General features: G+C 41.1%; 1 protein-coding gene across 2 annotated transcripts in view; it reads right to left on the bottom strand.

Annotated features, from left to right (window-relative positions):
* Positions 1–18,577, bottom strand: part of LOC115111391 (zinc finger protein 385B-like) — a 123,542-nt gene that overhangs the window by 40,012 nt on the left and 64,953 nt on the right. For both annotated transcript variants that reach the window (XM_065013722.1, XM_029637408.2), the window contains exons 2-3: positions 12,904–13,049; positions 4,503–4,613 (exon numbers count right to left, since the gene is read on the bottom strand). In XM_065013722.1, the coding sequence (XP_064869794.1) occupies positions 4,503–4,613; positions 12,904–13,049 (257 nt within the window). The remainder of the gene's footprint in view (positions 1–4,502; positions 4,614–12,903; positions 13,050–18,577) is intronic.

The raw sequence follows: 18,577 nt of genomic DNA on the forward strand, positions 1-18,577 counted from the left end.
ATGTTAGAACCAGGTATAAACAAGGCTAGACTACCACAGTCTGGCCGCACAGTAGGACACACGGTGGTTGTCTAAATTAAAAATATCCTCCTGCGCTGTCGGGTACAACAGAGCTCAAACAGAATGGTCACACAGAAGGCTATGTAATGTCCAGTGGAGGCTCCTCAGAGGAGGAAGGGGAGGACCATCCTCCTCAGTGAAATTTCATAAAAATAAAAAGAGTAAAAATGTTATCGTTTTTAGATAAAACTTTAAATATATTATGTCATCAAATAATTGATTAAATAACACTGTTTTGCAATTAATGTCTACAGTAACTTCAACAGCACTGTATGGGGTAGCACCATTGTGCAGCCAGAGGACATCTAGCGTCTGTCCTCCTCTGGCTATATTGACTTCAATTCAAAACCTAGGAGGCTCGTAGGCCTCACCCCCTTCCATAGACATTCATGGTAATTATGTCCAACCCCGGAGGATATCCTCCAACCAATCAAAGCTTTTGCAGTATGAACTGACATGGTGTCCATCCAATCATATAATTATGGTCAGAGAATTAACCTATTGAGTGGTATTGGGATTGTGCCACAGATTAAGTGAAAAGTGATAGTTGAGCATTTTTGGGATATTATTCAATAAAAACCAAATTTAATAAAATTACAGGAGGCTGAGGAGGTATATTATAAATAGTTTTCTTGGTTTTAGAACTTTATTTTTGTGTCCATTTAGTGCAATTTATAAAAATGTTCCTTGCTATCTCCAGTAGCTAGATAGCTACCAGCGTGAGTGTGCAGTTTTCTGCGGCAGAATGGCCAATGCTGCCCTAAAATATTGTGGACTTTTTGTTGAAGAACCCCTTACATTCTCTGGGGTACACAGAAAAGGTGAGAATTAAAAGTGAGGCTCGACCTTTGCCTGAGATCAGTTTCATGAAGAAGGATGAAAGGTGAGGGTGTTCAATAACAACTGGTATCAAAAGTATAGCTGGTTAACAGGGAGCCTTTCATCAAGCCGTCTGTATTGCTGGCCTTGCCTTCGTTTTTGGGCATGCAATCATTTGCTTTTAGAGGACACAAGGACATGGTCGAAAAGCATTAAGTATTTATGGCAATTTAGCTAGCTAGCTTGCACTTGCTAGCTAATTTTCCCTATTTAGCTAGCTTGCTGTTGCTAGCTAATTTGTCCTGGGATATAAACATTGAGTTGTTATTTTACATTAAATGTATAAGGTCCTCTACTCCGACAATTAATCGACACATAAAATGGTCAACCGAATCGTTTCTAGTCATCTCTCCTCCATCCAGGCCTTTTCTTCTCTTGACTTTATATTGCGATTGGCAACTTTCATAAATTAGGTGCATTATCCCCACTGACCTCGTTCGTCTTTCAGTCACCCACGTGGGTATAACCAATGAGGAGATTGGCACTTGGGTATCTGCTTCTATAAACCAATGAGGAGATGGGAGAGGCAGGACTTGCAGCGCGATCTGCATCACAAAAAGACCTGACTTCTATTTTAGCCCTTGGCAACGCAGATGCTCGTTGGCACGCGTGAGCAGTGTGGGTGTAACAATTGAATAATATAGATTTCTAAATGTATTTTTAGCATGCGACGCGAGCGGTGTAGTCAGCCTGTTAGGCTTTCCACTTTCCTCCACCGGTTATTTATTTAGCAAAGATGATAACACATAATCACTCCGGAGAGACACAAGCAAAAACTCATGATATAAATGTTGCATCAGCCTAGGCTACACTTAAACATTAGAGATCTGACACACTGTATGGGATGAAAACGAGACTATTTTTCAGACTGATCAACTGTAGGCTATTAATAAGAGCAGCTGCATACAGCCTATGTGCCCTGTCCATCTGGTCAGGGTAAACTAATTGGTAACATTATGTATTTGTAGTGCATTTGAGTGTCAGGAGAAAATGTGATCAAATTGAGTTCATATTCAAAATTGGGCTGGCTAGGCTGCCTATACGTTTTTAATCCATAATGATTAACTGGAATGAATGAATCAACATAATAGTGATGACTGATGTGAGTAAATGTTTTGTAAGCCCTACAGTTGCATAAGCCTGCATGATGCAAACATGCATAAAGCAAGCTCAGCCCTGTGAGTTATATTGTCTATCAGTTGTTGTCTATGTGTCTGGGTAGAGAAAATCCCCCTGCTAATCTAGTCTAAATATAATTAATATGAACAAATATAAGGTAGCTGCAGTTTGACAGGGTTTTCATCCCCCCAGGGCTAGGAGTTTTATCAGGAGTTTTTAAAAATCATGTGACCTGATTAGGAAAAAGTGGTTCCATCAAAGCCCATATATAACCTTTTAACAACTGATTCATCACTGGCATACCTTATAGTGTCCAGAATTTTCCTAGTTAGGTTAACATATAAGGAAAAACTCCAGGCCCCAGGGGATAAAAATTGCCCCACCGCTCTGGGACCTATGGTGCCACCTGTCTGCTTGCAGTTGTCAGTTATCGTCAGGTATGTGGATGAATCAAGGCTTTATTCAGTAACGTTTCTTGGGATACTTTAATGTGTCAAGTGGGTGAGATGTGCAGTCTGTGGTTGACTTTATGCATTTTGAGATATCTGAGTTTAAGTTCATAGAGAAACTTGTCGTCCAAACCTACGATGGAGCAGCTGTAATGGAATGTATCTGCTATTTGTATTTACCGCTAAGTCCCCTCCTGTTCCCTGATTCAGAGGGGATGACTACTCCACTCCACTCCACGACCTTTGTCAACTTTCTCCTGACATGAACTGAAGCCCTGTCTCATGTGCCCACTCATCCACTGGCACATTGAATGTTTCTCCTCCCAGCACTGAGTACCGCTATAAATGTTCTCTCATTCCTGTATGTGGAGTCGATCACATACACAATCACATTATTACACAGCAATGATTTTACTCCTTGCTTGGATTAACTCATTCTTAGCTCTTTTGTCTAATTGTGTAGAGTGTTGTGTTATTGTTTTTTGTCTTCCCAGTCAAATCCTGCCCTGCACTGGTCAAGCCTCTGAACACCTCAACTCATGCCTCATTACCTCATTCAATCACTGCTGTGATCCCTTTCCCACACACAGTGTATGTAGCCCTCTCATTCCCATTCCCCATAATATTGTACCATAAATGCATTTATTAAATGCTTTAGGTTAAAAGAATTAGTCTTTGACGAGTTTTGAAACACACGTTGTCATCTCTGTGCGTTACACAGTTATACAGTTGGTCTCCCATCCTCCTCAATTTTTCAAGTCACCAGTCTCTACTGATTCGGTTGTGTCTAAACTAAAACTAGCCATCTGTACTGTCAGGCACAACAGAGTATGGGCTATTATAGATTACAACAGTCTCTCTATAATAGCCCATACTGTGGTCTACCTTGTCAAAAAATATCCACCTTTCCAGTACTAGTCTGGTCTGCACTACAAAACAACTTTGAACCATTTTGTACACAATGCGTCATCAGCTGTGTTCAAACCGCTTTCAGGATTGGCCATTGATTGATTGATTGGAAGGGGAATACAGACTTGTAAGACGATTGGAGGCACAACTACTATACTACAGCAGCCATTGAAACAAGTAATGGGCAGTCAACAGCTTGTAAACTAATATGTCCTCTTAGCTTGACCCAAAGGATATACACTACATTACAGTACATTATTATTTTTTACTTCTTTATTATTCAAAATCTCAGATATTTATATACAGTATGTCTGACTTAATTAGGCTGAAGATATGCCTTCACTTATGTTTAAAGGGATAGTTTACCCAAATGACACATTGGTTTCCTCACCCTGTAAGCAGTCTATGGACAAGGTATGACAGCAATCCATTCTAATGTTTTAGCATTTGTGGCACAAATCCCATTCAAGTTATGGTACTGATTTTACCACTTTTCGCGCATCATGTTAAAATCATCCGAAAGTATCTAAAATTAACTGTGAAGCTCAACAAAGTAACTTATATTTGTTGAGCTTCACATTAAATTTGAGATACTTTCGGATGATGTGGACATGATGCGCAAAAAATGCTAATACTGGTACCATGACTTGAATGGGATGTGTCAGGGAAACTAAACCAAATAATGGATTATACCATAGACTGCTTACATGGTAAGGAAATGGATCATGCCATAGACTGCTTACATGGTAAGGAAATGGATCATGCCATAGACTGCTTACATGGTAAGGAAATGGATCATGCCATAGACTGCTTACATGGTAAGGAAACCAATGTGTCATTTTGTAATTTGGATGAAGAAGTAAGAAGTCTTTTTCATGGGGTTGATCCTGTTTTAATGTAATATTTCATCTGAATGCTTTTTACTACTACTCTATACTGTATGAATCATTTTATCTGAACTTTCTCCTGAATGTATTAGTACATTTTTCTACAAGAAAAAGATACAAAATAAATAATGACGTACTGTACATAGTCACACGTTATCACACTGTCTCTTTTCCAGAGGGTGTCTTGTTCTGTACTTACATCTGAGTTGAAGCGTAGTTGACAGATGTTACAGGAAATCACTTGTTTTTTCTTCAGAGGGATGGGGACCCCAAATGTGTGGTTTATTACAGCTTTCTGCACGGGATCCATCTGGAAGACAAGAAGACAGGAGTGCCACTGTTAAGTGTCGAACCGACACTGGAGAGATAGAGAGTGAGAGACGGGAAGGGGGAGATATAGAGAGCTCTCTTCCATCTAACTAACACATTAGCTGGCTTCCACAGACTAGCAGCACCCCAAGATCAGTGGAGAGTGAACACCTTGAAGGAGGACAGATGGTAGCCTGGTAGTGTTCACTACCCAGTGACGCTCATCTACAGAGAAAGGTGTTAAAGACATACAGTGCCTTCGAAAAGTATTCAAACCCCTTGACTTTTTCCACATTTTGTTACATTACAGCCTTATTCTAAAATTGATTAAATAAAAACAACTCCTCAGCAATCTACACACAATATCCCACAATAACAAAACATATTTGTATTTTTTTTAGCAAATGTATTAAAAATAAAAAACAGAAATACCTTTTTTACATAAGTATTCAGAACTTTTGCTATGAGACTAGAAATTGACCTAGGTGCATCTTGTTTCCATCCTTGAGATGTTTCCACAACTTTAACTTTATTACCTGTGGTAAATTCTGACAGTGCATGTCAGAGCAAAAACCCAACCATGAGATCGAAGAAGCTCTGAGACAGGATTGTGTCGAGGCACAGATCTGGGGAAGGGTACTAACAAATTTCTGCTGCATTGAAGGTCCCCAAGAACACAGTGGCCTCCATCATTCTTATATGGAAGAAACACCAAGACTCCTCCTAGAGCTGGCTGCCCGGCCAGATTGAGCAATCGTGGGAGAAGGGCCACGGTCAGGGAGGACTGAAATGGTCCTCCCACACAGACAGTGTGGTGAAGAAGGTACAACAGCGCCTACTCAACCTCAGGAGGCTGAATAAATTTGGCTTGTCACCTAAAACCCTCACAAACTTTTACAGGTGCACAATTGAGAGCATCCTGTAAGGCTGTATCACCGCCTGGTACGGCAGGACACCTACAGCACCTGATGTCACAGGAAGGCCAAGAAGATCATCAAGAACAACAACCACCCAAGCCACTGCCTTTTCACCCCGCTACCACCCAGAAGGCGAGGTCAGTACAGGTGCATCAAAGCTGGGATCGAGAGACTGAAAAACAGCTTCTATCTCAAGGCCATCAGACTGTTAAACAGCCATCACTAACATAGAGAGGCTGCTGCCTACATACAGACTTGAAGTCATTGGCCACTTTAATAAATGGATCACTAGTCATTTTAATAATGCCACTTTAATAATGTTTCCATGTCTTGCATTACTCATGTCATATGTACAGTATATACTGTACTGTATTTTATACCATCAATTGCAACTTGCCTATGCCGCTCTGTCATTGCTCATCCATATACTTATGTATATATTCTTATTCCATTCCTTTACTTAGATTTCTGTGTATTAGGTAGTTTTTGTGGAATTGTTAGATTACATGTTAGATATTGCTGCACTGTCAGAACTAGAAGCACAAGCATACACTCGCAATAACATCTGATAACAATATGTATGTGACCAATAACATTTGATTTGATTTTATTTGACCAAGAACCTGATGGTCACTCTGGCAGAGCTCTAGAGTTCCTCTGTGGAGATGGGAGAAACTTCCAGAAGGACAACCATCTCTGCAGCACTCCACCAATCAGGCCTTTATGGTAGAGTGGCCAGATGGAAATCCACTCCTCAGTAAAAGGCACATGACAGCCCGCTTGGAGTTTGCCAAAAGGCATCTAAAGGACTCTCAGACCATGAGAAACAAGATTCGCTGGTCTGATGAAACCAAGATTGAACTCTTTGGCCTGAACGCTAAGCGTCACATCTGGAGGAAACCTGGCACCATCCCTACGGTGAAGCATGGTGGTGGCAGCATTATGCTGTGTGGATGCTCAGGACCTCAGACTGGGGCGAAGGTTCACCTTCAACAGGACAACATCCCTAAGCACACAGTCAAGACAACGCAAAAGTGGCTTCGGGACAAATCTGAATGTCCTTGAGTGGCCCAGCCAGAGCCCGGACTTAATGTGCAAATATGCAAACATTTCTAAAAACCTGTTTTTGCTTCGTCATTATCGGGTATTGTGTGTAGCTTGATGAGGGGGAAAAACTATTTGTGGAAAAAGTCAAGGGGTCTGAATACTTTCCAAATGCATTGTATTTGATGCTCTCTCTCCTACCTCTTGCTAGCTCACATAGAATATTATGAAATCTGGATTACACAGAAGAGAGAACAGATCCAAAAATCTGTCGAGATGCAAGTCGTTCTTGGCCAGAGAGTCAGTTATTCTACCATTCTATCTATGCCATTAGTTATTCTATCCAATTAGAGACATGAAAAGACATGAGTCAGGCAGGGGCTAAATCCATTATATAGTTGAAGAAACAAAAAGAAGAAGCTCCTGGAGTTCATGAGGGATTTCCAGTTTGTAGAGAGAGAGAGAGAGAGAGAGTGCGTGTTGCATGTGGGGGTCTGAGCTATATGCACCCTGTTCTCTCTCCAGGGTCATAAATACACCTGCTTTTGATTCTTCTGAGTAGATCAAAGCTAATTGTTTGCCTGCTGTTTGTATGCCTGCTTGTATACCTTCCAGCTGTGTATTTTTTATGCATTCGAATATGCCTATATGAGCCCAAGCACGATTAAAAATGTTAAAAAGTATAATAATAATGATTGTGCCATTATTCAATATATAGCCTAATAGCCTACCCACATATGTCAGAAAAAAACATTTTTAAATTTTTATTTGAGATGTCTTTGGTACATAATTGGTTTAGTCTATACTCCAAAATTAAACAAATTCAAGTAATCACCTTTCAATCAAATGTATTTACATCAGCCAATGTCACAAAGTGCTGTATAGAAACACAGCCTAAAACCACAAACAGCAAGCAATGCAGAAGCTTTTGAATGTGGACTGCATTATTATGCATACTGGATGGACTGGGACTGGTTACCGTATGCTATGCTTTCTATCCATGAGTCTGGGAGAGAACGTATTGGCCTAGGCGATGCTGTTGGTTCATTGATTGTGCAGGTCACCTTACGGATTTAGCCTACAATTATAGTGAATTTGTATTTGATTTTGAATCGCCAAGTAATAGGGAATTCTTATAGCAATCTCTTCTCTCCCATTCATTCCTTTCTCGAGCGCGCAAAGATAGGGGCCAGTTTAATAAAATATGTTTGGTTGTGATTTTTGTTGTATTGATGTTCCCAAACATATTTCACCTGGTTTCCCAAAGTAAGCACTGGGTAGCTGCAGGAACAGGGTTGGAGAGCACCTGCCATACAGAGTTAGGTGGAATATCACCTGTCGCACAGCGAGAGGCTGCATGCTCCTCAAAAAGTGGTTGAAGCGTGAAGTGAAATAAGTGTTCTTATAAACCCAGACATTTCTACAGTATATGCAAAGAGGAGGATCCCAGCTCTTACTAAATGTATTGCTCAGTTGTTCTTTCTGTATAAAACCGGTGTAGCCTAACAGGCATGATTTAAACTGCAGGAAAGTGGCCTCCATTAGCTATACGAGTGCCCCTGTTCTGCCCCTGTTCCTACCCATTTGATAATGACCATTCTAAATCGAAACCAAATTTGACATATTAGTAAAAACAAGATTAAATTGAGAATACTGTGATGGGTGGAAATATGATCACCTCATGAGAGAACAGGGTGTGCAGCTTGAGGCAAAGAACAGAGCTCAATATTTTTTGGTAACTTTTTCAAATAGTCAATAGCCTATAGTCACATCATATATTTTTTGATTTTGGATAATTCACAACTAAATTAGTCATATAACTCTAAATCTAGTGTATAGGACATGTTTCAAATGATCACTTTTACGCTCAACACAGCTACTTCATATGCGCACTCGCACCTGAAAAATATTATTTGTATTTTATTCAGCTAAGTTCAATTATAGAATTCTTACAATAAAACCATATAATTATAATATAAAATAATGGCACAGACTTATAAGCAAATCCTGTCTGCTAAATGAACTAGCCTACAGACCGCTGCTCCCAAGTGGCTAGCACTAAGGCACCTCGTCTTAGTGCTAGAGGCGTCACTACAGACACCCTGGTTTGAATCCACGGGCCATAATTGGAAGTCCCATAGGGTGGCGCTCAATTGGCCCAGCGTCATCTGGGTTTGGCCGGTGTAGGACGTCATTGTAAATACGAATTTGTTCTTAACTGACTTGCCTGGTGTAATTGTTTTAATGTACAGCCTATGGCATGGAATTCAGCCAGATAACATACAGTACAATACAGGCCGACTCATATTCCGTTCATCTGAAATACATTTTCTTCATATCATATTGTTTCTTTAGACATGCCTAAAATAAATTATGGATTTATTGTGATGGTGTTTGGATGTATTATACTTTTTCAAATGTACTGTAGATGTTCCAAAGGCACACATCTGTGGCTTGTATGCGTGGAGGCCTGGAGATGCTAAACATGTTTTTGTTAATTAACGGGCAATTACAATGAGACCGGCAGTAATTTGCATGACAATAACTGTCTGACAAATTTCATGACCGCCACTGCTCTACTCACACCACAACACCATGCCACATTACAACAACACAACCCTAGAAAAGTGACTTTATCTATCATTCAGTGACTGATAATTACATTCCAGCGATAAGCAGGGAGAGAGAGCTGCAGGGGTAAGGCCAGAGTCAGGCTGTTCAGATGGCTGTCACTGTCCAAGGAATTTCAATTACACCTTGTTGTCATCCCTTGTTCACCACATCAACGCAAATAATAGGAAATCACTTCTGGTAAACAAATAGTTAACTAATAAACCTCACAACCATAGCTGCGGGAAAAATCGGAATATTTTTTTTACAATAAATAAACAAACAAAAAAGCGGACCAATATAGCAGGCAATAAAAACAGTGCATCAGCGCCACCACCAAACATCTTCCTACAGCGCACAACCCCTCTCACTCTATCACTATACAGGTTCAATACAGCAGGTAAAACATACTACAGTGTAGAGTAGATACAGTATGCTATCATAAATAATCATCAATTCAGCATGTCGATAAGGCACTCAGTGTGCCAGTGTCACAGGCCTGACTAACTAAGACTGAGGATCAGACTTAGTGTGGGAAAGAAAATGCACTAATTCATTGTGGTTGACGTGTCTCTTACCAAGTGCACCTTCTCTGATGAAGGTAATCACAGACTGAAAGCTTAGCAAATTAAAACAAAGAAATTGCATCTGATGAAATGTGCAGAAACTTTTCCCACTTGCCAGTTTTTCTTTCAGTAGCCTAAATATTGTGTTTCATGGATTATATAATGAAAGCAGCTGCAGAGGTAAACAAAGACATCGATTCACCATCTGTGGGTTTTGTATTCCTGAAAACACTGAGTTTCTGACACCTGCAGAGCGGTTTGTTCTCAACAGGTTTATTGATTCAGAACACACAGTAATACAGTTACTACAGAACTGAACAGTGATGCTGCAACAATGAAGAAATCACCCTGGATATGTTCCAACACCATACTCCCTCCTCGATATGAAAATACATCTCTTAACAACAGAACCCTAAAGGCTGCTGGAAGCAAAACATTTATTTGATACTAAATGTTAAATTTTTTTGGAAACATTGAGAGAGATCTGTCCACCACTGTTAAACCTCCATTCCTTATATTACCATTATGACTTGGAATGGCTTGGAATGTCCTGTATTAGGTCTGTATGCTACACCTGTCCTGTCAACTCCTTATGGTCATTGCCATGTTTAATGAGTTGGCAAGATAGTACAAACAGATCTGGGATCAGTCTAATGCATGCAGCACTTGATACAGTTCCTGTATTTAAACAATGTTACATAATTAGAATTGAACCTGTTTATCCCAATGGTGCTAATAACAGCCTGTCTGGATTGGGTTATAGAGCACATTTGATGTTTGTGTTCGCACATGTGTGGGTTCGTGTCTGCGTGTATTTTTGTGTGGAGCCTCACTGTTCTTCACGCTGAGTTGATGGGTACAGACACTAATTATAAATAGACACCCGCTCGGTGACATGACCAAAATAAACATGATTCTGCTTCACAAATTGCACCCTAGTCCATTGACAGTGCACTACTTTTGACCAGAACCCATAGGGCTCTGGTCAAAAGTAGTGCACTACATGGGGAATTGGGTGCCATTTGGGACGAAACCTTAGAGTGTGAATGCCTGGACAGGAAAAGCCTTTAGATTCTGTGCTGTAGTAGCCTGGTCCCAGATCTGTTTGTACTGTCTCACCAATGCCTATGTCATTGTGCATGGTGTGACAATGACCATAGGAGTTGGCAAGACAGCACAAACAGATCTGGGATCAGGCAATTACTGTAGCCCTTTCAAGAGGGAACCTAGGGTGTAGTAATCATACTTCTGAAAGGCAGAATACGGAAAAGAGCCGCAGCGAGACTATAGCTCAAATTCTAATGTCATAGTCAGGCTTTGGAGCATATTGTTGTTTTGTTGTCACTGTGGTTTTCTAGTGTCTTCCCATTGTTTCCAACCAAACAAAACCTCAGCAGAACACTCAATAAACAAAACACATTCTAAATACTTGTGTTTCTGTTCTGTTCTGTCACTTTGTATCGTATATTATTCATTACACTGGGAAATATTGAAAACCTTTTTTCATCTACCCTGAGAGCTCATGCTTGTCAAATCACTTTTGTTTCCACAGAATAGGCTACCGCCAACAGCACGTGTGCTGTAAACATCTTGGGCTGAATAGCTGTCTGTAAAATGGAACAGAACAGGCTACCGCCAACAGCACGTGTGCTGTAAACATCTTGGGCTGAATAGCTGTCTGTAAAATGGAACAGAACAGGCTACCGCCAACAGCACGTGTGCTGTAAATATCTTGGGCTGAATAGCTGTCTGTAAAATGGAACAGAACTTGGCTACAGTAAAGCTAATGGCAAACATGGTAGCTTCCTAAATGGCATGACATTGCCTATATAGTGCACTTCTTTTGACCAGAGCATTGTGGGCCCTGGTTAAAAAGTTGTGCACTTCATAGGGAACACGATGCCATATGGGACACCATCAGTGTGTTATATTTTGCAATTAGTTTTTACTTCGAAATGTCTTGAAAAATAAATGTCCCTGGAATAACTTGTGGAAAATATTTCATGTTGGTGTCATCATTATAGTCACACTGTATAATCAACATCACTCCCACCAACATGAACTCATCAACTCAGTGCACTACCGCTTAATAGTCAATGACAGCAGTAGAGCCATTATGTCAGGTTTAGATGGGTCTGTCTCAGCTCGTGGAAACACGCTGGACTGTGCTGAGATAAACTGGAGCAAGACCTGGGTTCAAATACTATTAAACATATTTCAAATACTATTGTGTGTTTGCTCTAGCCTTGTCTGGTGGACAGGGTTGGGATGTTTCATATGTTTCTGTTGGTTCTATGGAATCAGCCAGCCTCAATCAAGCACAGATAGAGTGTTTTAAATGATTTAGAGTAGTGTTCAAATCCAGGTCTGAGCTGGAGACCAGCGCTGTGAGGCAGAGTGTTCCTGACAGTTTGCCATGACCACAGGCGAGGATCTCACTAACTTTGCTAAAGAGTGTTGTCACATCGGTCCATGGCAGGTCTGGGAACACAGGCATTAGCTGGCGAGTCCTCTTGCCTGCCTCTCAGTCCCTCTCATCAGAACAGTGTTCTGTCTGACTGCAGGTTGGAGAAGACATATAAATAGAATGGTAATAGGGTTCAAAAAGGGTTCTTTGGCTGTCCCCATAGGAGAACCCTTTTTGGTTCCATGTAGAACCCTCTGGGGAAAGGGTTCAGCTGAAGAACCCTTTTAGGTTCTAAATAGCACCTTTTTTTCTCTAACTCTCTCAGTCGAATTTTCATGATATGTCATATTTCCACCTGCCACATCAACTGTCAAAGTGAGATGTATTTTTGGCAAGATAAAAGAAAGAATCGATTTTTGTTTCCTCTTTAATTTTTGGAGGAGTGAAATCGATGCCTTGACGGTGGACTGCAGTGCTTTCTCTCTCTCTCTCTTTCCTTCTTTCTCTCTCTCATTCTGTCTCACTCACACTTCTGTTGTGCATTTGCCGTTAAGATTCTTAGGATTCAAACAAGAACACTGAAATCTAAGATCAATAAACTACAAGTACACAAGATGAAAGGACTAGCATCCAGGGGGTGCATCAATCTGCCTCAAACTACAGAAACAGGAGATGGTCTCCTGTCCTATGGGACATTCTGGCTCGGGCAAGCATTACTTACAAGAAATGAAAGCAGCGATTTCTTACCGTGTTAAAATTAGGGAAGAGTCCCACAGCAGAGGACGTGTCCACTTGGTGGAAGGGCATAAAGGGTTTCATATCCAGAGTGGACTGCATCATCAGAGACGGAGTCCGCACCAGCGCAGGCAGCGTGTTGCTATGACATGAACTTCCTGTGGAGATGGAGAGATAGCGAGAGAAAGAGGGGGAAATGGAGAGAGATAAGACAGAGAGATGAATAGGGAGATAGATGGAGAGAAACATGGAGAGTGAGAGGAGAGAGAGAGGGACAGAGAAATGGACAGAAAGGGAGAGAGAAAGAGGGAGATGGAGAGAGAGAAATGGAGAGAGAGAGAGGAGACAGAGAGTTGAATAGGGAGATAGATGTAGAGAAACATGGAGAGAGAGAGGAGAGAGAGATGGAAAGAGAAATGGAGAGAGAGAGAGGAGACAGAGAGTTGAATAGGGAGATAGATGTAGAGAAACATGGAGAGAGAGAGGAGAGAGAGATGGAAAGAGAAATGGAAAGAGAGAGAGGAGACAGAGAGTTGAATAGGGAGATAGATGTAGAGAAACATGGAGAGAGAGAGGAGAGAGAGATGGAAAGAGAAATGGAAAGAGAGAGGGAGAGAGAAAGAGTGTGGGTAAAGGGAAAATGGAGAGAGAGAAACATTAACACATTTGAGGGTGGTGGGATGCAGGGTTTCTATACATGACATACATAAGAAGCTAACATGCAGAGAAAAGAGCAGCACACACTGTGGCTGTGGGGAGCGCTGTGGCAGAGAATAGTGGAAAGTAACTCATCATGTCTTAAATTAAGCAGAATCAACATCTCCACTGTCTCATAGGCAAGGCTAAGAAGTGGTGTGAATGTGACAAGAATATGAGCACCTATTTGAAGTTGGTGTGCGTGTGTATGGACATGGTATGGTGTGATGTGAGTCGCCCTGCAGGTAGGCTGGAGGAATGGGGTAGTATGTTGGTGTAAAGGGATGGATCTAGGAGAATAATTATGAGTCTGGGACTGGGGAGATGATCTGGGGCATAGGATGGGAATGGAAATAGGGCTAGAGCAGCGAGCTCGAGCTGGGGCTGGGGCTTGCTTGGGATGGGGCTGGCTGGGGAAAGAGGTTGGGGCTGAGAGCACGGCTCTGTGAACTGCCTAATGCCTGCCTGCATTATCCTTGGCTCTGTGAACTGCCTAATGCCTGCCTGCATTATCCTGGGCTCTGTGAACTGCCTAATGCCTGCCTGCATTATCCTGGGCTCTGTGAACTGCCTAATGCCTGCCTGCATTATCCTGGGCTCTGTGAACTGCCTAATGCCTGCCTGCATTATCCCGGGCTCTGTGAGAGAGGATGCTGCAGATGTACACCTGCAGGGAGTTTATTCAGAATTTTCCCAACTAAACTCTGCTGCTTACCTGATAAATCACACAGCAGGCTAGTTATATCCTGCTCCCTCACAGAACTCAAAGTTAACCTCACAATGAACATAGAATAGAACCTATAATAACCTAGATTATTCTCCCGTAAAGGGGTATATAAGCTTTTATCATTACGGCTTTCTGTCTGCCACTTATATTAATAGTATTATAAACACACTGATACCCTCATCTGTAATCCTGTCCAGACCATAAACAGATCATACCTGATACAAGGCAGTTCATTGGTAACATAGTTATATCTGCATATATCTACTTTATATATGTCAAAGTTAAATAAATGTTATTGCTGGTTTACTTCAGACTTGCATACTGTATATATTATTCTATATAAAAGCTTAATGGCCAAAGAAAATCTATGGATCCCAGACCAAAATAAAAAAATGATCTTAACTACAGTAGATAATCCACACAGAATTCAAAGTGCTCTTCTCTCCGTCTTCACTGCATATTATGCATGTTTGTTGGTGTGTGTGTGTGTGTGTGTGTGTGTGTGTGTGTGTGTTTCTGTGTATGTGTACAGGAGCTCATCTCAGGAGAGATTTAATAGCAGGTGAGAGGATGAGTAACAATATTTAATTCTCGGAAACCCACAAGCAGACATCTGAGTGCTGACACACACAAGCAAGCACGCACACACACACACACACACACACACACACACACAAGGACTCATTCACACACACACACACAGACACACAAACACACCAACAAATAGGTGCTAATATTATTGTCAGATATTCAAAAGGAACAACATTTTTCAAAAAGGAGAACAAAATCAAGCTATTGCTTCAAATCTCCCTTCATTCTCCTGAGTGGCACAGTTGCACTGTATCTAAGGCACTGTATCTCAGTGCAAGAGGTGTCACTACAGTCCCTGGTTCAAATCCAGGCTGTATCACATCCAGCCATGATTGGAAGTCCCATAGGGCGGCGCACAATTGGCCCAGCGTCGTCCGGGTTTGGCCGGGGTGGGGCGTCATTGTAAATAAGAATTTGTTCTTAACTGACTTGCCTAGTTAAATAAAGGTTAACTAAAAAACTCAAAAAGACTTAATCATACTGTGTACAACGCCAAGAGAGTATAACATGTCTATCTACGACATCTGTGTTAGTAGCTGACACAGCAGGGAAACTCTTCCAGCTAATTTCATAGAAATTAGATCATCCATCAAGAGACATTGTGATTTAATAAAGCTATGCAGGAGATCACTGTGATGAAACCAATGTTTAACATGGAGATAAAGATCTACTGAGGGTCTTGACTTTATATTGTACAGTATATAGAGATGTAATGTAATACTGCAATATATACTGGAAAAGATATGTCTTGTGATCATGTTGTCATAGAAGACAGATGGTTAGAACCTCTTTGTGTAGATATTTCTAGTGTTGACAGGAGTGAAATTGTTTGGAATTTAGTTTGTAATTCGATTTGTATGTGTCTGCTGTCAATGTGTCGGGTGCCAATTCATTATAACTGCATGAGCACGAGAACAGACGTCTTACATTGGCAACCGACCCCCAACATTATGATAGAAAAAATGTATAATATCATGTGTGATCATATCATCCCAGGACCAAGAAACCAATAAACATTAGCATCAGACAATCAGTAACTCATGCTTTGCTCATGTGATGTAAAAGTAAATCATCTCAAACATTTTGCCCAGACTGGCTTGTCCAACTTCATACCATAGGCTTCTCATTGTCAAAATGAAACCTCTTCTATAAGGCCTTCTACGCTGTGGCACACACACTTGTTATGTCCTTAAATCACTGATGTCCACACATTCTGTAGTTTACTTCACTTGAATCCAACACCACAACACATTAAAAAGATTGGGTAGAATACTATGTCTGATGCCATGAAACAGTAAAGGATGAAATCCCTTTTCCCAGGAAGAAATTATATAAACGGTTGACTTTCAGTGTTAAAATTCATGGGTTGGTTTTATTGCTATTTATTATTATTTATTGCATCAGTCTGAACTTGTACAGATACCCATCTAAATGACTTAGCACAATGAAAATGTGTATCTTTGGAAGCGAAAACAGATTTTTTATCTGTGCTGATGACTCAAACATGGTTATTTTGCTAACCCATAATAAAGACTTTGATGAGAAACACATGCGAGACCTTTGAAACAGGCACCCCAGTTCATAGCAGCGATGTTTTTGGAGCTAACGTTTACAAAGCCGTACCAGCAACAACAAAGCAACAAAAGAACATGGCACTGTTCCAATAACACTTGTTGATTTCTTTCTTATGAGAACAAACACAATTATGTCGTTATGAACATTTTATAGATCTGAAAACACAATGTAATAGATATACAGTGCCATCGAAATGTATTCAGACCACTTGACTTTTTCCACATTTGTTACGTTACAGCCTTATTCTAAAATTGATTAAATTGTTTTTTTCCCCCTCATCAATCTACACACAATACGCGTGATAAAAATAATCTTGAAGCGTTGATTCCGATTGGTTAGACCAGTGTTGGATGGTCCTTGTCACGGACACATCCTGGTTGAGTTTCTGCCTATAGGAGGGGAGAAACAAAATGGAATTGTGGGCAGATTTGCCGAACGGAGGGCAAAGGAGGGCCTTGTATCCATCGCGCGTTACATCTGCTCCTGCCACGCCCCTATACTTCTCATCCTGGACCTCCCTAACCTGCCACCACACCCCAGTGCTCTCTCTCTCTCTCTCTCTCTCTTCTCTCTCTTTTCTCTCTCTCTCTCTCTCTCTCTCTCTCTCTCTCTCTCTCTCTCTCCCTCTCTCTCTGTGTATGTGATTGTGTGAGTGGAGACAGGTGTCCTGGAAGCAGAGCAGATTCCCACCAGCTGCAACCTGTTCCATAATCAAGAACCCTACAAATACTCAGCTCTGCCACTTCCATGCTGCCAGATCGTAGCCTCTGTTGTGCCTTTTTTCCCTAGCCCCACACTGCTTTTTCTCTCCGCTACAGTCCCGTCTGCTCTCTGGTACCTATCTCCAGTCTCTTGTCTCCTCAGTCCTGCTTCCCTGCCCTGGATCCCCGCTCTACTGCTTCATTGGATTCCGCTCCAGACCTGCTTCTCCAGTTCCTAATCTCCTTTCCCTCAGCCTCAGTCCGGATTCCCTACTGCCCGCCCAAGATTCCTCTGGACTGCATCCCATCTCCTCTCCTGCTTTTTAATAAATACAGTGTTTTGCCAGCCCGGGTACTACAATCAATATGCTGATAGAATTTAGATAGCCTTGTTCTCAAATTTGCTTTGTTAAAATCCCCAGCTCCAATAAATGCATCCTCGGGATATATGGATTCCAGTTTGCATAGTCCAGTGGAGTTCCTTGAGGGCCGTCGTGGTATCGGCTTGAGGGGGGATATACACGGCTGTGACAATAACCGTCGAGAATTCAACGTATCCAAATCATATGTACCGTAAATATGTTTGCATGGTTGTCCAATTTCCCTGGTTCTGCAGTTCTAGTCATTAGAATGTCATTTGAAAGAGATGTACTCGAGACAAGATAAATATTGACTATTGCTGTAGAACTCACATCCCTTCAAAATAACTCATCAATATTCAGAATACAGAATGAATACAGCCCTGTTACCTGGGAAACTGTACTGCCGATGGTTATTAAATACCAGCGAGCTCATAAGCGGAGAATTTTAAACACCTGTTAGCCTCTCTAGGCTAGATGGGACACTACCATCCCACCTGACCAACATCCAGTGAAAGTGCAGGGCGCCAAATTCAAAGTACAAAATTGTAAATATTTAACATTTTTTAAATTACACATGCAATATGTCAAAATAAAGATTAACTTCCTGTTAATCCAGCCACGGTGTCAGATTTGAAAAAGGTTTTACGGCGAAAGCAAACCATGCTATTATCTGAGGACAGAACCCCATCAAACAAACACAGACAATCATATTTCATCCCGCCAGGCGCGACACAAAACTCAGAAATAACCATATAATTCATGCCTTACCTTTGAAGAGCGTCTTCTGTTGGCACTCCAATATGTCCCATAAACATCACAAATAGTCCTTTTGTTCGATTAAGTCCGTCGTTATATCTCCAAAATGTCCATTTATATGGCTCGTTTGATCCAGAAAAACACCGGTTCCAACCCACGCCACACAACTACAAAATATCTAATAAGTTACCTGTAATGTTTGTCCAAACATTTCAAACAACTTTCCTCATACAACTTTAGGTATTTTTTGACGTAAATAATCGATAAAATTTAAGACG

This window comes from Oncorhynchus nerka, linkage group LG3 (assembly GCF_034236695.1).
Source record: "Oncorhynchus nerka isolate Pitt River linkage group LG3, Oner_Uvic_2.0, whole genome shotgun sequence".
Classification (NCBI taxonomy): Eukaryota; Metazoa; Chordata; class Actinopteri; order Salmoniformes; family Salmonidae; genus Oncorhynchus; species Oncorhynchus nerka.